This window comes from Protopterus annectens, chromosome 12.part0, assembly GCF_019279795.1.
Source record: "Protopterus annectens isolate FY-2018-M chromosome 12.part0, PAN1.0, whole genome shotgun sequence".
Classification (NCBI taxonomy): domain Eukaryota; kingdom Metazoa; phylum Chordata; order Ceratodontiformes; family Protopteridae; genus Protopterus; species Protopterus annectens.
The window spans coordinates 199,861,140-199,885,743 of NC_056746.1; the positions used below are offsets into that span (position 1 = coordinate 199,861,140).

At 41.8% G+C, this 24,604-nt stretch overlaps 1 protein-coding gene across 4 annotated transcripts in view; it reads right to left on the minus strand.

Moving 5' to 3' along the window:
- The window catches only part of TBC1D24 (TBC1 domain family member 24), a 526,383-nt gene that overhangs the window by 96,566 nt on the left and 405,213 nt on the right, over positions 1-24,604 (minus strand). For all 4 annotated transcript variants that reach the window (XM_044089247.1, XM_044089249.1, XM_044089246.1 and 1 more), the window contains one exon: positions 672-894. In XM_044089247.1, the coding sequence (XP_043945182.1) occupies positions 672-894 (223 nt within the window). The remainder of the gene's footprint in view (positions 1-671; positions 895-24,604) is intronic.

Here is a 24,604-nt window from a genome sequence, read left to right on the forward strand (position 1 = left end):
ACATAATTTTTCCCATTACTATGTCCACCCTAAAATGGCAATTCTAGTCCATTTCTCAAGGACCTACTTTTTCCCCAGTGTTACTCTGCCCACAGACTGCCAATCTGTGGCACAGCTTTCAAAACAGTCCTAGCTCATCTGATCACAACTGATCTCAAAGGTGGCACCCAGATGGCAGAAATCATGGCATAGGTATTCATGAAGCACATTTCCTGTGGGAACATCCCATTTCTTAGCAGGTATGTGCCAGTTCCAGACAACATTTCAAAGCAAATCACTGAAGTTACTTCAGATGTTTTAATGCAACACATTCAACTAACTGGAAGATTTGACAAAGCTGCTTCCTTTCAACATGGTTGAAGATTGATAAATAAGCTACTCTCTTATTATCACACAGCAATCCAGGCAGACATTTCTACTTATACCATTGTAGCAGGAAGACTGCTGTTCCATACTGCTGGTTGTTACTTGCAACACTTATTTTCATCTTCAACAGCTTTTACACTAGTCACTGACACCACATTGTGCTTGGCTGAAGACATAATTTGGGGCAGGATGATTCTCAGATTAGAGTCCTGGTCTCAAATGTTTGAGGAACAAGGTTAAAACAGGCAACTAAGATGGTTAAAATTCAGTAAAGCCTAACTATTGCCTTCTAGATGAAGACTTACCAATTATGATGGACTCGTTGTTTCCAGCCATGAACATGGAGGCAGTTTTGGTAGGCAAGCTGAAATGACGCGCAGCTAAGAAGGGTGATAGCCGATCTAAAGAAGCTTCCTGAGATATAGCACTTGGTACTGGAGGAGACTCACTCATATTTTCCATGTTAGGAGAAACGAGCTCTGGATGTCGGATCACCACCCACTCATAACGATCAACTTCAGGCTTTAGCTGAAAAGAAAAAAAAAAATCACTAATTTTGCTAAATATGAGTAAGATGATACTAAATAATTTCAATTTGTACTGCATGCAACTATATGAAAAGCACCAAACTGTATGAAAAGCCCATATCCATCACGGCTGTCTGTAACTATGTGTTTCATACTTTTACACACACATTAAACTTCAAACTGATGGATACCAACAAAACCTCAAGGTTCTGTGCTAAATATTTTTCATGTATACACTGAAAAATATATCATACTGATGGACTGTTAACCAGAAAAAATCCACTTGGTACACATGCCTTTTTAACATTTGATATAGGAGTAATGGGTTAACTATCTCAGACTCAACTAGCCTACAGACGGACATAGACACAATCAGAGGAATACAAAAAGATGATCATTAGCAGCTTAAAGTGTTACCTTCCCGAGCTAAACTTCCAAGCAACCAGAATATTGTCTATCAGTTATAAAAAGCATTACATAGAGTTGCATTTTGTTTTATTTGTAACTGGAAAAAATGTTCAGGTTTTAAATTCAGGGCTAATGTGATATCATTGTTGTTGCAGTAGCCTAAGCTATATGGAACACGTCATATCAAGGATTAGATACATGTCCAGCTTCCAAAGCTCTAGAGCACCTTCCACAGTTTGGTACGACTGTTGGAACTTGAGGGCAATCCAGTATAAAAATTCATATGGGTTTTTTAGCTCAGGAAAAGGGAGCTTAGACAACAGGGAAAGGAAGGGAACTCCACCCTGGCATAACAAAAAACACAAGGGGAAGGAGGGAAGGCACATTTGTACTACAACAATGAGCTGTTTGAACATCTACTGACACAGTAAGTTTATTTACCCAACTGCACTATGTTCACCATTAGTTCACTTCTGCAGTAGTCTAAGCTATAACAGACTAATACCAAAGCTTAGAAAGAAAGGCAGGAAGAGGTAGGCTCAGAATCTAGAAGCCCTTGGTGGATAGTTCAAACAAACATATTCTAGCCTAAGAAAAGGAGGCATTTTATAGTGCTTGGTAAAAGTGTGAGAAGACCAAGTTGCAGTTTCTAGAATATTTCTTATGTCCATGCCATTCCAAAGTCACATGCATATCCATAGCCTGGTAGAATAGACTCTGGCCTTGCCTAGAAGTGTTTGGTTATAGCAAGAATAACAAAATTAAATTGAGACTTCCGGTATGGAGCTCAGCTATTCAGCAGCCTGAACGAGTTCCCTTCCCTTCCCTTCAGGGCTTGGAATCAGTCAAAATTTTAATCATACTAAGAAATCAGTCAATGTTAAAAATAAAGGTCTGTGGGGGAAGAAAATGGTCAGAAAGACTGCAGACAGTAAAAAACGTGCATAGTGAATTACTCAGAGGATGAAGGAAGAGACTGCTATGCGACAAAGGAAAGGTGGAAAAGAAATGGTCAAACTAAATGAGAAGATCAACAAAATGTAAGCAGAGATTATGAAGAGACCAGTGGCTCATTATCAGATTATATAAAGAAAAATGACAGGAGGTTAGACAAAGGAGATGAGCCTCATAAACCATTTAGATGAGCTAAAGGCACTAAAGACATCCAAAAAGGAAACAACATAGAGTGGTGGAGCTAGAAGTAGCCCAAGAGGAGACGGAAGGCAAAATGTGAGACATAGAAGATATAGAAAGAAGAGAAATTTTAAAAGTCTCAAACATGACAGGAGGAATAGAAGGGTGAAACTGGAGAACGATGAGACCAATTGTATAGATGCATGGGCTTCTCCCATCTGAAACTATACTCTTGGATTGAGCTCATTGGGTCTTTCTGTGGAAGAAAAGGAAAGTTTTAATGCTTGGTGATCAGGACTTTTCACTGGGAACCAGGCTAAAAAGATCACAATATACTCCTTAACTTAAAAAAATGTATACAGATGAAGTTACAATTCAACTGGCCTTCCTAGTTGAGTTTAAGATCTCCAAAAACTGCCAACAGGTCAAAAAAGTAACTAAAAAAACATATGCCAAAACCCTGGAAGAAAACACAATGAAGCTTATGGACAGGACGACTTAGTCAAGCCTGTAGTTGTTGATTTAACAGTGTAGTCCACAGAAATCCACAGGATAAAAATACCAAGCTTTTCAGCTGAGGAAGATTTTGAAATGAAAACGCACTTGCATTTGGAGCGTTAGTGTGATTTCAGTGTTTTTTCCTGTGAAGCGAAGGCTTGGATTAAACTATTTTACAGCTGAAAAGCTTTGTTCCTTGGTGTTTTTATCCTGTGGATTTCTGTGGACTACACTGTTAAATCAACAACTACAAGGCTTGACTAAGTCATCCTCTCCGTAAGCTTCATTGTGTTTTCTTCCAGGGTCTTGGCATATGGTTTTTGAGTTTAAGATCTCTTTTTCCCATGGTATTAAAACCTTAGCGCCAAAAAAGTGTTGGTGAAATACAGACTAAAAAAGCAACAAGCAGAAAGTGGAGTGAGAGAGATGGCCTGGAAGAGAGCAGCGATAAACAGAAAAATAAAAAGGGGATGGAGAGATGGCTGATAAGAAAGGATGGTGGTGGCAGGCAGACAGAAGTAGAAAGATGCTAAGAACAGTGTAGGAAGCATGGGATCTGACAGCCTGACAGACAGACAAGCCAAGAATTATACAGTTGGAAGACGAGCATCAAAAACGTTACAATAAACTGGTACAAAATAACGAGCAAGACGAGTACTATTGTTGGAATTAACAACTAAAAAAAACAGATGCACTACACAGAACAAGTAAGGAAAAGTTTCATTCATTTTGGGACATTATAAATAAGCCAAGTGGTAAAACACTAATTAAGGAAATGTAGAAGACCTAAATAACAGCAAAAAAAACATGGACTTAACATTTGAAATAAAAAGGCTAAGTACTAAAAGGAGTACGAAACCTAACTAAAATTAATAGTGTATACTATGTAGGGAAGTCTGAAAAGCCCTATCAAAAGACATTATACACTGAGAACGTACCAAACACACCAGGTACCCATAAGCTTGAATTTACATGGATAGAGTTTATTAAGACATACAAAAGGTAAAATAAGTAACAATAATACGGAAAAGAAAAGAAGGCAATTTTTGTTAAAGTGTGTGTAATTTAACAGCATTTGATGACAGTCATGGAAGAACAGAAGTTTGCAGTAAACAGAAAGAAGCATTGCCTTTTTTAAGAGGCATGAATAATTAGGTACAGGCCTTCCACTCTATGTTGTGAAGAAAGACCTGGGAGGAACAATAAAAGCAAGAGGAAATAGAGGGCACACTGCACAGTAGGAATGAAGAATCATGGGAAAATGAACAGAAGGCACAAGGTAATCAGGAGCAGCTGCAATCCACTCTCTGAATTATCTATTAATTTATATTATGAATGAAATGGAACCCAGACATAACTGCTAGAATAGAATATGATTAAAAATGATCAGTATGAGGAAAGGCGAAGGACAGGAAAGATGCAGGGAATAAGATAGCTACCTACATCGAGAACACAGAAGAAAAAGGGGAACCTAGAGACTAGGCTTCATTATGCAAAGAAGGAAAACTACTGAGAAGTAGGTATAGGGCTGAGGTAGAAACAAACAAGAAGGGGAACCAAAAATGTAGGAATAAGGGGGAAAAAATGAAGGGAGGGGAGAAAAAAACAGATGAACAGAAAGGTGAGTGAATGAGTGTCATAAAGGACCAAAAACTGATATGATGCAGGAAGGAAGGATAGAGAGGGCAGATGTGTGCTTGTGAAAGGTAATTGGAGAGAAAGCAGGATTTTTTATTTTATTTACTTATTTATTTAACATTTGTTTACCGGGAAAGTCCGACTGGGTCAGGAACCCATTTTCAGCAGAGGCCCGGGGAGAAAAGCTCCAAATGATACATGAACGTTAAGACATTTTACATGAACAAGATAAAAAACAAGTATTAAAGGACACATTAATAATAACTGAATACTAAATAAGTACAGAGAGGTTAGCCCAATATGCTACTGGTTACTAGATTAAATTCCTGTTTTAGCGATAGAAAGGAAAGCCCCTAGAGTGTGAATGGAGTTTACCTGTTCAGGAAAGAGCAGGGGCTGGTCTGATGACATAGAAAATTTTTTTTAGGGTGTATTTGAAGTTGTTAAAGCTCTCAGTGCTAGTAATATCTGTTGGCAGAGAATTCCAGAGCTTGGCAGTGCCATGTGAGTACAGGCACTGTCCAGCTCTTTTGTTTGGAATGTAGAATGTTAGGAGTTGCTTGTTTTCAGAGCGGAGGACTCTTGTAGGTATGTAGGGTTTTATGTAAAGGGGTGATGACAGAGTTTTTCCAGAGGATGGGATAATGGACTCTGCTACAGAGCGATTTATAAGGATACTGTCAAGATATGCTATAGCTTCTGCTGCAAGTTTTAAGTACTCAGGGGGGAGGTTGTCAGAGGAGAGGGAGCATAGTTTTAGTTTTTGAATGAGAGAGGTAGGGACAGGTTTAAGAGAAAAGGGGACAGAAGATGTAGTACTGGTTTGTTGGGAATGTAAAGGGTTTTTTTGTTTGTGCAGGAGTCTTGAGATAAGGGTAGAGGGGGATCAGAGATGGGGCTTGAAGTAGTTGTGGAGGTGGGATTTGTTAACAGTTTGCAGATGCTGTTTATAAAGTGAGAGTTAAACAGGATTACCTTAGGGAAAATATATACATCCCTCTGAGAATAAAGGGAAAACATGACAGGGGTCTAAGAGAAAGAGTGGAACACCAGCAAGAAATTATATTGTGTGTGGGGATTGGAACTTGATAACAGCACAGTCTGAAGTAAGTAGAGGGTCAGGACTAATGGCATTGACACTAAAAAACAGAATGCTGAAATAATTTTGCATGATGCATGGATGAGTGGAGTTGAGTACAATAACGGGAAGAGAGTGGAAGTACATTTTATGCAGCAAGTCATGCCTGCTGGTCAAAACTCGACAGGATATACATAACAAGGGAGCATAACAAGAGATGTGAGTACACATTCTAGGACACTATCAGATCATGCCCATAATAGGGAAGATAAGGATTCTAGGAAAAAGAAACTTAGGGAGGCACTGGAGGACAAGTGGGAGTTGGGTAAGACAGGGATCTCAAAGAAATATGTTATAAAACTGCTTTGACAGAGAATTAGAGGTAGCCACAAATAAGTGGCCCCATATATTACAAGGGTAGGACAAAATAAAACAGAAACTAGGAAATAAATTGGAGAAAAAAAAGAAAGGGATTATTGGAAGGAAAGTATTTGGTTTAGAAATTTAAATTAAAAAGAATGAAGGAGGTACAAGTTAAAGGGATTCAAGTCAAAGACAGTGACAGAGGGGAAATGAGAGCATCAGGAAGAAGTGTGGAATAAACACTTGGAAAAAGTGATTGAGAAGAAGCAAGGGTTAACAGAGATACTTTGTTAGTACACTGAAATTGTAAAAGATGCTGGCTAACGCACCACAACAGCAAAAGATAGAACAAGAGTATAGGGGAAAGTTAGAGAAAGATTCAGAACAGATAAACAAGGTCTTTGTAAAATATTACAAGACCTTCTACAACTTACAAGATGATTGAAAGAATGGGGGAATTCTTCGGGGGGATGGAAATTCTGATATTAAGAGAAGAATAGGAAGGCAGGATACTTGGCCAGATGAAGGCGCAAGCAAGGGGGGGGGGGTCACCATGTTGGAGTGGAATGCCAATAGAAGTTTGGAGAGAGGGCAAAGGTAAAGTTATAGTGGTGTGGCATACCTTGTTTAATGGAGTGCTAGAAAGGAAGGAGGTTCTGAAAACTTGGAAGATGGTGCTCATAACTGATATTAAAAGAGAAAGTACAGATACAGCAAACTTGAGTTTGCCCTGCACCATTATGGTTCTTATTCACAAATACAAGGTTTGTGCAGTTATTACGGCAAACAGACGGACTAAACTTTCCGAATATTATCAGTCAAGATTAATGTGGGTTTGTGAAGGGAAAGCAAACATTTGGCAATATATTAAGGACATGTCATTCAGAAAAGGGTGGACAAGGGCAGAAAGATGTTAATGTTGGTGAGCCTGGATGTCGATAAGGCCTCCAACAAGACCCACATGAGGTATTTATTGGAAGTAATGGACATATTTGAATTTTCTTGGGGCTTTCCTACATTAGTAAGAATGCAAACAAAAGGATAAAAATAAATGGAAAGGTGACAGCAAAATCTGGAATTTGTAAAAGAACAAGACAAGATTACCTCTGTCTGCCCTACTATTTGCATTACACTTAGAACCCTCTGTTCAGAGATCAAGACAAAATAGAGATTGGGGGATGGTGTGGGTAAGGTTAGGAGCAAACATTAGTGATCTTGAACAATATAATTTGATACTCAAGAAATCCAAACGAGGACATAGCACAACTATTTAAAATTGTATGACAGTTTACGAGAAAAGCAAGATCTAAAATTAACAAAGGCAAAAGAAAGTCTGTTTTTGTTAACTATTCACCAGTATATACACTAGTACAAGACTACCCTAATCTGTGGGGTCACTTCAGATTGAAATACCTAGGGTATGGATTACCAAAAAATCTGTAGATTCTCTGAGGTAAACATGGCAGGAGGTGAGAGAGAAAATAAGGCAGATAATGAAAAGAGATGGCAGGCAGCAGAGATGGACATGGATCACAGAATACAGGTACTGAATGTATGTGATACTCAAAATACTGAATGTAGGACAAGCACTCATCCACCAGCCAGACAAGGAAAGTTGGTCCCAGCTGAAAAGGGAGATAACTGGATTTATCTGGGATGGGAATACACCTAGGGTGGCTTGGAAAAGAAAGTCATTGCCAGAAAGTGAAGGAGGAATGGGAGTCCCAGACTTGGAAGAGTATTATAGCACAACTCAGATGAGACCGGTGTATTACCTGCACAACAAAAGATATAGGGCAAAGTGGAAGTCAGTGGTGCAAGGGCAGTAAGGAGAATGAAGTGAAAAACAGGGACTGACTCTACGGTCCTAGAAGAGAATTCAGAAACAATAGGGGGCATACCTGGATGAAATCTTTAAAGGACTAAAGGTGCTCCCAAAGGAAAAAGAAGGTGATTGGTGAAAATGTGAATTAAAGCCAATAGGTATGGGTGAACCAAAATATACTTTAGATAACTCATTAGCGAGAAACTGATGGAAGAAGGAGAGAAAAGTGTATTACAGGCAGTAGTGGGAAAGAAGAAGGGAATGGAAGGAGATACTGGAAATTTATAAAACAGACAGGAAAGCCAGGATGCATTACAGGGGAGCTCTGAGAAATTCTGGAAAATATGACCTATATGAAATATAGAGGAGCTCTGAGACCTCTGAAAAAATATGATGTAAAAGTGAAAAGATAAAAATTGCCAGGGGTAATACTGCATGAAGTGAAAAATGAAAAGGCAAACATGGAAAGAACAGTCAGTAGACTGCACAGGGGACTGAAGGATAGAAATAAAGATAGGAATAAAAATAAAAAAAACAATACAGAGTTGAGACAGAATGCCAGTGGGCAAGAAAGTAGAGGAGGGATGGAGTGAGAGAGGTATGACCCCTAGAAGAATATCAAAATCAAGGAATTTAGAATACTTGGCTAGAAATGCCTGCATAAATAGTTTGCACACTGAGCAGATTAACCAGAATTTGTGTAGTATACTGGAGAAATTAAAAACATGAATAACAGTGCTTAATAGAGAAAATACAGGAACCTAAACTCCTTTTTGCTTTAACACTACTAACACCAAAAAAAAAAAAAAAAAATTCAAAAAAGTAGAAAACAGATCAAGAACCAGTGAGATGACATAAAAGGAATAATTAATAGTGCAATAGTGTGAAAGTCCAAGAAAAGAAAACATTTACAAAGGAGGGTAGTAAACTCCATAGAAACAAGTGAAGGAAATGGGAGGAAGTGATATGGTGCTAATGAAGAGAAACAAACAGACAATGAAGAAGGGTTAGAACCGAGACCTGCCAAGAAAAAATGCACATGGGGAGACTAACTTTACAAATGTACAGTGAAGGGTGACGATACAAGACAGTGACTCTTCAAAGCTGAAGAAAAGAAGTGATTCTTGATTGTGAACTGGTTAACTTTATATTTTAAATTACAGTGTTAAATGTCAACGTATATATTGGGGGGGGGTAATAAATATTTGTCAGGTTAGCTTTCAGAAAGGAATAATACAGTGCACCATGCATGAGGACTACAAAAGGATGTAATAGCATATAATTAAAAAGTGGCAATGAAAAAATGAATTGAGTGAGTCTATTTGGAAAATATATACCTTGACACAGACTGCCTCTTTTTCTTGCCTTCACAGGAAATAAACAATTCATTAGAATTCCTTAAGTACTGCGGTGGTGGTGCTGCGGTAGCGTTGTCGCCTCACAGTTAGACGTTGCCCGTTCGATCCTCAGTTAGAGCGTCTTCTGTGTGGCCACATGCATGAACGGGCGTTCTTTCGTTGAAGGTTGTGCGTTAGGGCTGGCAAGCCAGCACGTAAAACTCTACTGCCAATCATTAGCGGACCAGAGTTCCACTGTGGCGACCCCTAACCGGGAAAAAGCCGAAAGACACAAACATTAGAATTCCTTAAGTGTTCAATTCTGTCAATGTAGTATCCAAGTTATCTGTGGACAACCAGAATATGTGTAATCCTTTCTCCCTTATTTTTTGATTCTGGGAAGAAGAAAGGGAGCTGGATTCCGTGTCTCACTGTAAACGGTGAAAACACTTTGGGCAGAGATGAAGGATTGCTCCTCACAGTAACACTGCACTTAATGAAAGGTAAGATAGGGATGAAATCACCATTAGAGCTTGTAACTCAGATACTCCTCTTGCAGAAGTCATAGTAGTGGGTAACACTGTTTTCCATGATAAGAAGTTCAAATCTGCCTCATGAACTGGTTTAAAAGGAAAAGTGCCAAGTTCGTTAAAAAAAAAAAAATTAACATCACATACAGTTGTGTACACTTACCATAAATGTAGATGTTAGAGTGTATTTACTGTTGCAATCATTACAATTGGGTTATCCTGCTGGCAGGCTACCCTCAGTCGGCCTGAATTCCAAAGTCTAGGTCCGGGGTCGGTTGCTGTCGCCTCTTCCCTGACGTCAGTGTGCCAGGGGTATAAAAGATGCAGCCGATGCCATTTTCTTCAGTTTTTCTTGCCTCAGATGTCAGGTGCCCCCAAAAGGATAGGCTAAAAATATGTCAATAAAACATGCATGCACCAAAATATATATTTTGCCTTCATCTACAAGCAAATACACCACATAGGTTGTATAGAATAGAGAAGTACAGATAAGTTCCAGCAAAGAAATGGGGGATGGCGGGTGGGTAACCTGGACTGCAACAGTGAATACACTCGCACTTCTACATTTATGGTAAGTGTACACAACTGTACTATGTTCTTTGTGTTTCAGTGTTGCAGTCATTACAATTGGGTTGAAACCCAAAGCTAAGGTTGGGAGGCTGGAGCTAAATAGCATTAGGAGCGGCTATAAGGCCCTGCAGAACTGCAGTGGCAAAGCCTGCCCTGGATTTAGAGTAGAGTGGTAAGTGATAGTGCTTTGTGAAGGTGTGCACTGAACTCCATGTAGCAGCCTCTAAAATGTCTTTGGTTGGCACTCCCCTGAGGAAAGCTGCTGAAGTGGCTGCTGCTCTGGCTGAATGTGGCCTAATGCCCTTAGGCACTGGATTGCCATGTTGTGAATAGCAGAAACGAATGCAGTGGCCTATCCACTTTGAAATAGTCTGCTTTGAGATAGCCTTTCCTTGTGATCCTGCAGCATATGCCACTAGTAGTTGCTCTGTCTTTCTGAAAGCTTTGGTTCTGTTCAAATAGAAATGTAGCTGTCTGTGTATGTCCAAAGAATGCAGAATTCTCTCCCCCTTATTCTGTGGGTTTGGATAAAAGGTAGGCAGATGAATAGTTTGGTTAAGGGCCACACTGGACACTACCTTAGGCATAAATGTCAGGTTTCTCCTCCGAGAAACCCTGTCTGGATAAAAAATCATAAAAGGTTCCACAGCCATGAGTGCCTGTAGCTCTGAGACTCGTCTTGCAGAAGTTATTGCTAGGAGAGCTGTTTTCCAAGATAAAAACTTTATATCAGCTGTAGCAGCTGGCTCAAAAGGAGACAGGGTAAGTTTTTCCAAGACATAATTGAGGTCCCATGCAGGTATTGGTGATCTCCTTGGAGGCCTTAAATTTTTGGACCCTCTGAGGTACTGCCTTAATAAAGGATGAGAAAAGATTGGTGGCTCTGTATTGTAATGAGCCGAAATGGCAGAGGCATGAATTTTTATAGATGAAAAAGATAGGCCTTTGTCCAGCATCTCAGTCAAGTATTGCAAAATCTGAGGAATATTTGGTACAGCTGTGTCAATTCCTTGTGCCTGGTTCCAAGCACAGAATCTCTTCCATTTTCCAGCATAGGATTTTCTAGTACTAGGCCTCCTGGCCTCCAAAATGACATCCATCACCACTTTAGTGAGAGGTGTGTTTTGTATGACTACATTATCCGCCATGCTGCCAGATTTAAGGTCTTGAGTTGGCTGTGCAGGATCTGATTGTTCTGCTGGGACAGTAGATGAGGCACTTGAGGTAAGGTGCAGGCTGGGCATTGAGACAAGTTCCTTAGGATTGGATACTAGTACTGGAGTGGCCAGTCTGTGGCAATCGGTATCATTTTTGGCTTCTCCTGTTTGACCTTTAGGAGTACCTTGGGGAGGAGAGGCAGAGGAGGAAAGGCATATACTGTTAAGTTTTTCCAGCTGAAAGATAGGGCATCCACTTTCCATGCTTGTCTATGATAAGTCCTTGTGCAGAATCTCTTTAGTTGGCAGGTGTGAGGTGAGGCAAATAGATCTATGCCCGGGCATCCCCATTTCCTTGTTACCATGATGAAGACTTGTGGATCCAATTTCCACTCGTGGGAATCCATGAGGTTTCTGCTTAGTTCGTCTGCCAGAGTATTTATCTTTCCTGGCAGGAATTGTGCCTGCAGATGTACTTGGTAAGTCAATGCCGTGTCCCACAAAGTCATGGCTAGTCTGCAAAGGGGGTAAGAATGAATGCCTCCCTGCTTGTTTATATACCACATGACCGTGGCATTGTCTGTCTTTATCAGTAGTTGTCCCGGATGAAGTAGGTCCTTGAAGGCTGTCAGGGCATTTTGAACAGCTAGCATCTCTTTTTGATTGATATGTAGATGCATTTGGTTTGCGGACCATGTGCCTTGAATACATCTTCCTGCCATGTGGGCTCCCCAGGCATAATCCGAAGCATCCGTTGTTAATGTCTGTGTGGCTGGGGGTAGAGTGAATGGCTGTCCCTTGTACTGGTGACAGGCCTTTGCCCACCATCGAAACTCCTGTTGCAGGCAGGGAATGAGAGTAACTATTGTTTCCAGGCTGTGGCAATGTTGAGTCCAAACACTTTTTAGGTACCACTGAAGTTTCCTCATATGCAGTCTTGCATATGGAATTAGTAGAATGCAGGATGCCATGAAGCCCAAAGCCTACAGAATTTTTCTTGCAGATAACTGGGCCTTTGCTGCCAACAGTTTAAAATAGGTAGTCAGTTTCCTTTGTTTGTCTAGCATGAGATAAGCCATCTGGGCAGTTGTATTTAAGCTTGCACCCAGGAATATTATCTCTTGAGAGGGTACTAGTTTTGATTTCTGTTTATTGACTGTGTACCCTAGGCATAGTAGTAATCTCTTTACAAACGCCAGATGCTGTAGTAGAATGTCCTTGTTCTCTGCTTGAATGAGGCAGTCATCCAAGTAAGGATATATTTGTATTCCTCTTTGTCTGCAGTATGCAATTACTGGTGCCAGGCACTTTGTGAAGACCCTGGGAGCAGTAGATAAGCCAAAGGGCAGTGCAGAGAATTGGTAGTGCATTGAGCCAGCTTTGAATCTGAGGTATCTTCTGCAGGTTTGTCTGACTGGGACATTCAGGTATGCCTCTTTTAGATCTAAAGTCACGAGCCAAGCCTTCTTCCCAACATGGGCAGAAGCTGCTGTAGAGTCAACATTTTAAATGTTGGAATATCCAGATATGTGTTTAGAATAGACAGGTCCAGTATTGGTCTCCAGGCTTTGTCCTTTCTGGGTACCAAGAACAGCCCTGAATAGAATCCTTGTCCCTGCTCTTGCTCTGGTACTTGTTGAATGGCCCTCATGTCCATGAGGGATGAAACTTGTTTTTGTGCCTCTGCCCATTGATTGTGTGGCAAGTCTGGCATACCATTTGGCCTTGGCAGGGTGTGGAACTGGAACCTGTAGCCTTGTGATACTATATTTAGGACACATTTGTCCTGGGTGATCATGTGCCAATTTTGTGAAAAAAGTGCTAGTTTTCCCCCCAGAGGAGCTGCCAAAACATAAGTGCTTGGTGCTGGAAGGGGGAAGTCATTCAGACGGTTTCCTGTATGGCTGTGATTTTTCCTCTCCGCTCTTGGAGGTAGAAGCACCCCATTGTTTAGGCCTGTATGAGCCTTGGGGCTGTGATCTGCCTCTGGGGCGTCTGTATCTGCCTCTTTGTGGCCTATCTGACACTGGAAAGGGCCAATTCTTTGTAGGCCAGTTCCTGCTAAATCTGGGAGGCTGTACCTGCAAGAAATTCTTGACTGTTTGCATAGATTTAGCTTTGTCCTTCATTTTCTTCAACACCTCTTCTGCTTTAACACCAAACAAAGTATCTTGCTGTAATGGAGCATCTAATAGTTTTGCTTTAACATGATCAGGAAGATTCTGTTCTTTTAACCAAGCATGCCTCCTAATGACAGAACCTGTAACAGCAGCCCTGCAGGAAGCCTCTAGAGAATCAAAACCATATTGCAAAGTATGCTTTCCCACTTGTTCAGCTGCATGCAATAAATCCTGCATTCCTTTGTTATCTGCACATTCTGAATTTATTAACATTTTCTGTTTAAGCAATGACATAAGATATTGCTGATATTTAAGCATATGAAATTGGCAATTTAAAGCTCTTACAGCCAAGGTAGCAGAAGTATAAATCTTTTTACCCCATCTGTCTAGGGCCCTAGAATCCCTAACAGAGGGGATAGTGTTTTTTGCAGTAGAAACCTTGACCCCTTTGGGACCCTGAGAGATGGTTTCTGGGTCAGCAGCAGGGTTTTTATAAAGAAATTTATGTGAATCAGGAACCCTATAGTACCTGCCTGGCTTAACTGGAGCTGGTGGTAAAGAGTCTGGAGATAGACTGGACTCTGAAAATACATCATCTACAATATCTAAAACAGGTGGGATAGCCAGGGGCCTGTGCTGAGGCAATAAAAGGAAGTCTCTGAGCCTTTTCTTGGATTCTGAGTAATCTTGGCTCTCCCAGTGGAAATGCTCCCTCATAGTATGCAGTGTCTCCCCAAAAGAATAATCCTCAGGAGGACAGGCTGAAGGGATAGATTCTTCAGCATCAGAATCCTCATAGGGAGGAATAGAATATTCCTGTTCAGAGGAGGAATCAGAGGAAATGGAAACGTGGTCTGAAGATTCATAATCTAACTCTTGCCCAGGCCTCTTATCAGGAGGGGGATGGTAACCCCTGATCAAAGTAATTAGGTCTTCGGCCATTTTAAGCATCTGTTTTTAAGGCATGGAGGCCTGTCCAGGAAAATGCTGTACTTGTTTCTTTGTCTTTAGAGCTGCTTTAGTCTTTGCCTTTGAAGCTGAAGTAGGTTTCACATATAACTGTGTAGGCCTGAAAACACCCTCGGAAGCCGATGCCTGCTCAGCGGCTCCGGACCCATCTGAGGGAATAGTTTCCGAGTGTCCAATACCTTGAGTTTCCAACGGCCTAGTCGGCTCCACGTGGGAGTCGGAAGCGGCCTGTGGCTCTGAGGTAGCGGGCGTCAGGGGCTGCAAAAGCGCCTCACTGAGAATCGGCGACAGGCCTAGCAGAAGCCTCGTCGTCGGTTTTGGATCTCGGATGCCTGTCATTTTCTTTGTCTTTGCGCTTTTTATAAACTCCGGTAGTCGGCTGTTCCAATGGCATTATATAATTAAATCTTCTGCCAAAGTAATGGAATGCAAAATCGTACCGATGCTTAATGGTGCGTTGGTTAAATCTAGCACAAAACCGACAACTAGCAACGTTATGGTCAGGGCCTAGGCAAGGAATACAGTAAGAATGAAAATCCTTATGAGGTATTTGCTTCCCACAAGAAATACAATTAACTTTTTCTGACATCGGTCTGGAGCAAGAAAAAAGTTTCCCCAACAGGGTACTTGGCTTTAATGAAGACTTCGGATCTGAAATTTGAATTTGAAAAACTCAGGAGTCGGCTGACCGGCACGTGCGAACTGCTTTTGCTTCGGGCACCGTGCGGCAAGAAAGACTGAAGAAAATGGCGTCGGCTGCATCTTTTATACCCCTGGTGCACTGACTTCAGGGAAGAGGCGACAGCAACCGACGCCGGACCTAGACTTTGGAATTCAGGCCGACTGAGGGTAGCCTGCCAGCAGGATAACCCAACTGTAATGACTGCAACAGTGAAACACGAAGAACATCCATAGTAATCAATCAAATTACATTATGAAATATTGGGAAGATAGACTGGAAAAGCAATTTACAAAGACACAGTAGTTGGACAACTGTATGGTTACCAAGTATGCAAAAAGGAGCAAGAGGCTTTGCATTTTTGCACAGAAGTGGCAGCATACTTTTGCCGAACACCCAAATCAGACAGAAAATTTTTCATTGTACTTAATGCTGAAGGAGTGACAGGAAAGAAAGGGGTAATTTAGACATTTTTGGGAATATGATGAGTTGGCAGATTTTAAAAATTCCATACACAGTAATTTGTCAGAAATGTTGTGGGGAGCAAGTTGTTCTAACTAATGAAATGACATAAGCTCTGAATTCCCTAGATAACGTGAGGCTTTACTAAGTTTAATGTTATTGGCTGCAAAAAAAAAAAAAAAAACATCTACTACAAAACACAAATCAAAATCTAATCCAGCTATAACTGAAGTACTGAATATTGTAAAGGACAAACAAGCTGGAGGTGAGATCTTTAGAAAAGGGAAGGAGCAAACTACATGGGTTCATAGGTGTGTACTAGGCTAATGGCTCTGGAGCCTTTAAAAGCCTAGCCCCAAAAAAATTGCCCAGGTACCGTGCCACCCAATGTTAGTTCACAGTGCTCATAACCAGTAGGGCAACTAGAATGATCCCTGAAGTGAACTTTCTGTTACCCATCCATTCATAAAGATTTCTATTGAAGAGGGCCAGCGAGGTGCTCGGCTTGACATGAATGGGAAGCTTATTCCAGGGTATGGGCAGTCTTTGGGAGATGAACCTGTCCCTCCAGCGTGTTCTGTTAATTGTGGTAATGAGGTTGTGATCTCTGGAGAATGTGGTGCAGGGGGATTGGGATTTCTTTAGGTTTAGCATTTCAAGTAGAGCTGGGTCGGAAAGGGCTTTGTAAGTCAAGCAGAGATCACCTCTAAGCAGATAAGAGACTGAGAACAGCTGAACTTTCTTCAGTCTGTCCATGTAGGACATATGTTTAAGGCCCAGGATCCTTTTTGTGAGGTACTTTTGTGGCCTCTCCAGCTGTTGTAGGCATCTGTTCAGGTACATGCCACACATGACGTTATATTCTATGATTGCTCTAATGAGGGATGAGCAGAGAGGGATGATAACCTCTTTCTTCCTGGATGCATAACCTTTGGTTATAAGATGTGCCGCGTAGAAGGACTTTCTGACCACAGTGGCAATGTGGTGGTCGAAGGTAAGGTGGCTGTCGACCTGGGTGCCCAGATCTCTTATGGCCCCTTCAGTGTTTAGTAGGCTCCCATCAACGTGACAATTTGTGGGAACTGAGTTTTTTCCAAAGGGGATGACAATGCATTTTTTGGCGTTAAGCTTCAGGCCATGGTTCTGACAACAGTCATTAGTCTCAGAGAGACTTTTGTAGGATGTCTGCATCACTTGGGGTGTTGATAATGACTCCTAGCTTGCTGTCATCAGCAAACTTGGTCAGCCAGAGCCCTTCTGTGTTGGCCTGGACTTCTGAGAACTAGATGAAAAACAGGAGAGGGCCCAGGACTGAGCCATGTGGGACTCCACTTGTGACTGATCGACAGTCTGACTTGGAATCCGCAACCTTCAATCTGTTGGTCCTGTCATTCAGCCAATTTGCAACCCCACCTAGTGATGTAAGGACTGATGCCCAGTTTGGCGAGTTTATCAATGATATTGGAGTGGGGAATGGTATCAAAGGCCTTGGTCAGGTCAAAGTAGGCTGTATGCACTGCCTTACCCTCATCCACAGCCTTGGTGACTGCCTCGAAGAAGTCAACCAGGTTCAGCAGGCAGGATCCCCCCTGGACAAAGCCAAACTGTGTGGGATCAAGTGTTTGGAGATTACCTATATCTTTGTTAAGCAGGTCCATGATGATGAGCTCCACAGCTTTGCATACCAGACTCATCAGGCTAATGCGATGATAGTTCCCAGGGTCTGTAGTTGCTCCCCCTTTATGGACTGGGATGAGTGTAGCAGTGTGCCATCATTAGGGACATAGCCTGAGGTAAGGCTGTGACTGAACAGGGCACAGAGATGTGGTGCCAGTTCATTTTGTAGCTCATGCAGGATGCAGCCAGGGATATTATCAGGTCCGATGGACGCTGTATTCTTGGGTTTGGACAATGCAGCTTTTGCCAGTGCCGCAAAAATGGGGGCACCAGGCTCTCTTCTGGTATTGTGATAGGGCGCTTTGGGGGGGGGGGGGTAAAGCTGGCACTGAATCTGTTGGCTCAGTATAGAAGGTGCCATTGTGCAATAGCTCAGAGCAAATTTATGTATTGCCTTTGAGGTTTTTGATATAGCTCTAGAAGGCTTTGAGTTTGTTTTTGTTGTCAGCCACAATTCTGCCTTCATATCTGGCTTTAGATGATTGAATTAGGGATCTCAGCTTTTTGTTGAGACTGATAAGGGAGGTTTTGCAGTCTTGTGGCTTCAATTTTTTCTGGAACAATTTTTTTTCTGTTGTAGAGATTACTGATGGCTGGGGTGCACCAGATTGGCTTCCTTTTTTTTGGAGGAGAGCATCTTAGTTCTATTTGGTATGGCAAGGTCCATGCATTTGTGTACATCCTCATACAGTGCATTGGTATATGATTCGGCAGTTATGCAGCTATTTTCCATTGGCATGGGTGCCGAGAAGTTAGCCACCTCTGTTTTTAGGAGTCCAAAGTTGGCTTTAGAGAAGTTTTTCGGGTGGTCACCTTAGTGGGGGATGTAGGCGAGATGGGGATTTCCATGGTGATCAGTTTGTGGTCAGATTTAGCCAGGGAGGAATTGACTATAGGTGTGGAGCAATGGTCTCCCACGTTGGTGATAACCAGGTCGAGGATGTTGCTTCCTCTAGTGGGAGTCAGAATGAGTTAGGCCAAGGCATTGGAATTGATAAATTCCAGAAAGCGTTGGGCCTGTACATTGGTGCTTGAATAGTTTTCCCAGTTGATGGAAGGGTAGTTGAAGTCACCCAGTATGAGAGGTTTAGGTTGGACCTTGATAGATTCCAGGGTGCTTAGGAAGTTGGAGTGAGAGTCTAGGGACATGTTTGGGGTTCTGCAGCAGGCTATGACTTGTATCGCTGTCTTACCCAGTGTTAGCTGTACCTGAAGTATCTTGGACGGATTATGCTGAGCTACCAGTCTAGAGGTGTGCGTATCCTTTAAGAATATGGAGACATCACTGCCTTTAGAGCTTTCGGACGTATTCTGGGGCCAAAAGGTATGGAATGAGTTATAGCCTGGGAGTGCAGGGGTGCTTTCTGCCTCTTTATACCAGGTCCCCATTATAACACAGATGTCGACATTCTCCATTTTGAGGAGAGCTTCGAGAAAGTGCATCTTGACATTTAGACTTCTAGCACTGAGCAGCATGACCCTCAGATTGCATTTGTTTGTAGCTGTTATGGTGGAATTTTGGTTTTTGGAACACTGCCTAAAAAAACCACTATAGGGGTGGCAAGAGCCTTAGTCAATACCCAGAATCCCAAGGGTGACAGATACAGACTGTCTCTGGCAAAGCATCAAGGTCTGTCGATCATGTCATCCCAGGCAGACAGATACTGGATCCCCTTAGAATGACACCAGAAACTTAGCCAATTGTTGAAGTCAATCATTTTCTGCTCATACTGTGGTATCATTCTGGATGGCGGTAGAATACTGCTCAGGGCTAGGGTCATACTTGCCTAAGCCACATAATCTGAGAGTTCCATCACATATCTTTTCATGTAGTCCAGGGAGGTACGTCTCAGATCATTTGCACCCACATGAACAATGACAGAGTCATATTTGTACTTGTTGTGGAGTGACCTGAGTGCATGTGTTATGTGGTGGATCCTGGCACCGGACACACAACTGACTGTCACCTTCTCCTTGTTCAACCTAGTGAGTAAGACATCAGTGTACCTTACGATCGAGTCTCCTATGATTAGTACATTGGGCAAAGTGTTTTGCCTTAAGGGCTTGGGTTGAGGGGTACACTGTGGTGGTGAGCTGTGTTTTCTGGGGTTGGTGTTGTAATGTGATGGTCGAGTGTGTTTCTGTCTTGGGGATCTCTGTTGTTTGGGTAAATTTTTATTGAGAGCCTCTGCGAAGGTGGGTGTATGGTTTGTGTTTCTATGTGTGGGTTGTGATGGTTGGTGTTTTGGAGGGCTGCGTGTTCTATGTAGTGAGTTACAGGTGTTGACCTTCTCTTCTTGACCAGCTAGTCCAGTCTTGGTTGGAGCATGCACTGCTTCGAGTTTGGTTATATAAGTGCATCTCTCACAGGAATGAGTGTTGGGAGGTAAGAGGAGAGGGTTGCCTATGTACATTAGACAGTTGCCACACTGTCTCAGAATGCCCAAGTGCACCAGGTTAGCAGGAGAAAGCACAGGAAATTGCCCTACAATCATACAAGGAGGGGTGGCCATAACTAATTAAATACTGGTGCTGTTACTGCATAGGAACAGCTAGCTAGTGCTGACAGCACCCAAGTGTGCTACAATAAATGTTACAAAAGCCTATTAAAGTGCTAGCTGAGTACGCTAACTGAAGTGCAAGAAGAAAAAGAACAAGCATGTTCTAAGGGGAAAACTGAAGAGCAGACTTTCTGGCATCCGTAATAGTTTACCTCAGCTAAGCACCGCTGCACGGTGCACAAACATGGGCTTTTAAACCAGAAAGTTGAAAGGGATAGAAAAATGCCCAAATGGTCAATAAACTACAATTTCTGGACCAGAAACCACTCCTCTTGTGGTAGATAGGCTACCTAGTGCTTATCCCTCCCACTGGTAAGCTAGAAGGCTTCCCTCCAACACAGAAAGGTCTGGGGGTGGCCCAGAAACTTACAAAATAGTCCTGGATACAGCAAATCTGGACTAGACTAGCTACTGGAAAGGCAGGAAACAATCTTAGAACTTTTTTTGGCAGAAATGCAGTTAGAACAGTAGCAAAAACACTTTAAATGCAGTACAAGCTAGCACACTTGATTGTGTAGCAATATTAAGGCAAATACAGTTTAAATAAATCCAGATAAATTAAAAAAAAAAAAAAAACAATAAAAAACAAGTGCAGAGAGCAGTAAATTATGAAAAAATCAAAATGGAGGCACTTAGAATATCTCTTTTATCCTTCCTGTTGCTCTTGTAGTGTTGCAGGACACCAAAACTGGAACCATGGAGCTTAAACAAGCGAAACCCATGTACACATGGGCTTTTAAACTAGAAAGCTGAAAGAGATGTAAAAACTACCCAGATGGAAATAAATAAAATTTGTGGGAATAATATGTGCGGAACTATGTCCAGGAGAAGTGAAATTTAAGGAAAGGCAGGAATTGAACAACTTATGTATTGTTACAATAACTGAAAATTGTTAAAAAGAAAACGCGTGTATACTGCATGAAAACAATGGAAACTTTATTACATTTTGTTTAATGGAAATGTTCATATGGTTTGTTTACTATTACTGTATGTGTACTTACGCCACTTTTTAAAAAGGTCATGTTTAAATAAAAATGTTTAAAAAATCTGCAGTGGTAAGTTAAAGATCCAGGTAGAGGTATTGCATATTTTGATTTTGAATAAGGTATGGAGACTCAAATAACTCCACTTCATAAAAAAAACAGAAGTTATGTCTTACCATAATGTTTCATCTGTGTTGTTGATCTTCACTAATCCTTAACTGTGGGTTTGGTTCTGTATCTTGGAAGCGACTTGGCGTTATTCCAGCTTGCCTCCTCCAAAACCTCTTGAGCTTAGCAATCTACCCATAATGCTCCTCACAGGATTACCTCAGATTGAGTTTGCATAAAACAGTGGCAGATTGGAAATAACAGACCAGACACCATATATACATTCCTGAAAGGAAACACCAATCTTTTGGGAAAGATCCGTCCCACCAAGAAACCAAAGGGGCGGGGAAAGGAGGGTGACAATGTCAAGGATTAGTAAAGATCGACAACACAGATGGAACATTATGGTAAGACATAACTTCTTTTTATCGGATATTGTCAATCTTCACTCAGTCCTTGACTGTGGGACAGAGTCCCCAGCTACCTAAATCTTGGGGGGGTCTCACGGAAGAATATTCTTGAGCAGCATCAAGCCAAATGATGCTCTTCCCCCTAGAAACCAGATCCAGCTTGCAATTTATGGGGGGATGCCCAGGTAGCCACTGCACATATATCATCTACAGAAGCTTTGGAATGAAAGACTACAGAAGCAGCTACTTCTCTCATTGAATGTGCTTAAACAGGTCCTGGTAGCTGCACTTTCTTTTGGCTATAAATGAAGGTTGTACAGTCCTTAAGCCATTTAGCTAGAGTAACCTTAGAAACTGGTTTGCCCATAGTAGCAGAAGACAAACAAACAAACAACTGGTCAGATTTTCTGATTTCCTTTGTTCTGTGAAGGTAAAAATGCAATTGTCTTTGTACATCTAGTAAATGCACACAATATTCACCCTTGTTTGAGAAGTTGGGGAAGAAGACTGGAAGTTGTATCATCTGATTGATATTGGTTTTGGACAGTATCTTTGGTAGAAATGAAGGGCTTGTGCGCAAGGAGACCCTGTCTTTATGGAAAATTAGGTAAGGAGGTTTGCAAGACGAGGCTTGTAGCTCAGATATCCTAGCAGAAGTAATAGGAATCAATTTCCAAGATAAATACTTCAAATTGCAATTCACAGATGGTTCAAATGGGGAATTAATTAGAGACTGTAGCACCAGATTCAAGTCCCAAGGTGAGGAAGGGTCTTTGTATGGAGGTCTGAGCATTAAAGTTCCTTTCAGAAAAGTTTTACAAAGTTTGTGGGACATTAGCATTGACTTATTAAGTCCATTATGAAAGTTTAAAAGTGCAGCTAGAAGCACTCATATAGTCAAGGAAGATGCTCCTACTTCGAAAAGCAATGCCAACAACTCCAGGACCCTATTGACTAGTGCAGAATATGGATCAAGGTTACTCTCTGTAGCCCATTTTGAAAATTTTTGCCACTTGCTGAAGTACAATTGTCTAATCAAAGGTTTATGGGAGGCTAGAACAATTTGTTGAACTGGGGAAGTAAGAGTAGAATGCCTTGCAATCATTGAACTGGAGAAGCCACACAGTGACCTTGAGATTTTGAAGATTTGGATGCACTAGTCCGTCCGGAGGTTTACTATCAAAATCGCAGAATTCAAAACCGTGAACACTGATATCCTCGACGGATTTCATCGCCTCATGAATATTAATGAGGTCAGATGATTGACGCATACTATCAACGGTCCATTTTCAATCTTAATGTCGACAGTTGCTGTTTACAGACATGCTGCATTTCTCTGCCCTGCTGAAGATCTTCTTAACTGCCGTTCACTTGACTGTTGACATACAGACTGTCGCTCCTACCATGTTCAAACAGGAGCAGGACCTTCAACTGATTTTCAATATTTTGATGGTAAACCCTGTCCGGATGGGACAATAGTTCTGGAGCTGGGTCCAGTGGCCAAAGCTTACGAATTAGATGAGGCCAAAGAATTGGGAACCATATCTGTCGAAGCCAGAATGGGGTAATGAGAATTATCCTGTTCATTGACCTGTTGGCTTTCTTTAGAAACTGGGATATGAGAGGAATTGGGGGAAAGGTTTACAATACACTGGGGGGGGTCCCAATAGTGAAGGAGACCATCTCTCAGTGACCCCGCTGAAGGGGGGTGATCAGGGCAAAGTAGCTGCTGCACTTGTTGTTCAGTGGGGAACCAGAGGGATCAACAGCACGGCTGGCCCCATTGGCTGAATATCTTTTCTGCCACTAAAGGATTGAGAGACCACTCAAGCATTAGAATGCTTCGGCTCAATATGTCCGCAATCAAGTTGGAGTTCCCAGAATGTGCATTGCAATGAGAAAGTGGTTGGATTTAATAGGCCACTACCATACTCTTGAGTTTTTCTCAACAAAGAGGGTAAGATCTGGTTCCCCCTTGCTTGCTGATGTACCAGACTACTGACATGTTGTCCATTTGAACTGCAATTGTTCCAAAGGGAAAAGTTTCTTGAAATGGTTAGAATGCTAAGAGCACTGCCCTCCTCTCTAGAACACTGATGTGCAAAGTGGCCTCCAGCTGGGACCAATTGCCTTGGACTGTCTTTCCCAGATAATGCGCCCAACCCCCCCCCCCCCATCTGGGATGCGTTTGTGGTTACTATTGTTTGGGGTTGACGAAGGACAAAGGGTCTGCCTAAATAAATTTAGTTGGAGTGAAGCCACCAGTTCAGGTCTTTCTTGCATAAATTGGTGTTCATTACCAGCTGGGACAGAGGCTGATTCAGTAAGGACCACTGGGAAGCCAAGAGCCATTGAAGAATCCAGATGTGATATCTCGCAAGAAGGACTAAAATGCTTGAGGCCAACATTGTAGAGTTTACAGCAGTAGCCTTGCAGTCACCTTTTTGCTGCAAGTAATCTGACTGACTTGCAATTTTATTCTCTGAAGTCTTTCTGGAGAAAGAGAAGCGATGCCAGTATTTGTGTTTAACATCGCTGCTATGAACTCTAACTGCTGTGTAGGCTCTAGATGGGATTTTTCCTAGTTTATAGTGATTCCTAGCAAGTTAACAGAATGTAGTTTCTTGCCTGTAACAGTAGACGACTCATGGGAACAGTAATGTGCCAATCATCTAGGTATGGAAACACGTGGAATCCTTGCAGTCTGAACTGAGCTGCTACCACTGCCATGCATTTGGTGAACAGCCTGAGGGCTGTGGTGAGACCAAAGAGCAGGGGTATGGACTGATAATGACTGGCTCCCAGCTAGAAGTGTATGAATCTTCTGGATCGCTTGTCCATTTTTACGTGATAATACACATCCTGAAGCTCTACTGAGCACATCCAATCATCTTTTCCTAGGAACAGAAGTAAAGACTAATCCGTAACCATCCAGAATTTGGTTTGTTGAGCTGACTTGTTCAATACACTGAGATCCAGAATTAGTGTCCAGTCCCGTTTTCTTTGGCGTTAAAAAGAATCTTGAGTAAACTCCGGATCCTACTAGGTCTGGTGGGACTGCTTGGATAACTCTTTTGTCGAGCAGTTTTTAAATTAATAAGACTGCTGCATCCCTATGACTAGGTGGAATGTCTGGGATTTTTTTTGATTGTCTGGGTCTTTGTGAAAATGGGAAATTGTAACCTCTGGTTATAATCTTCTGCA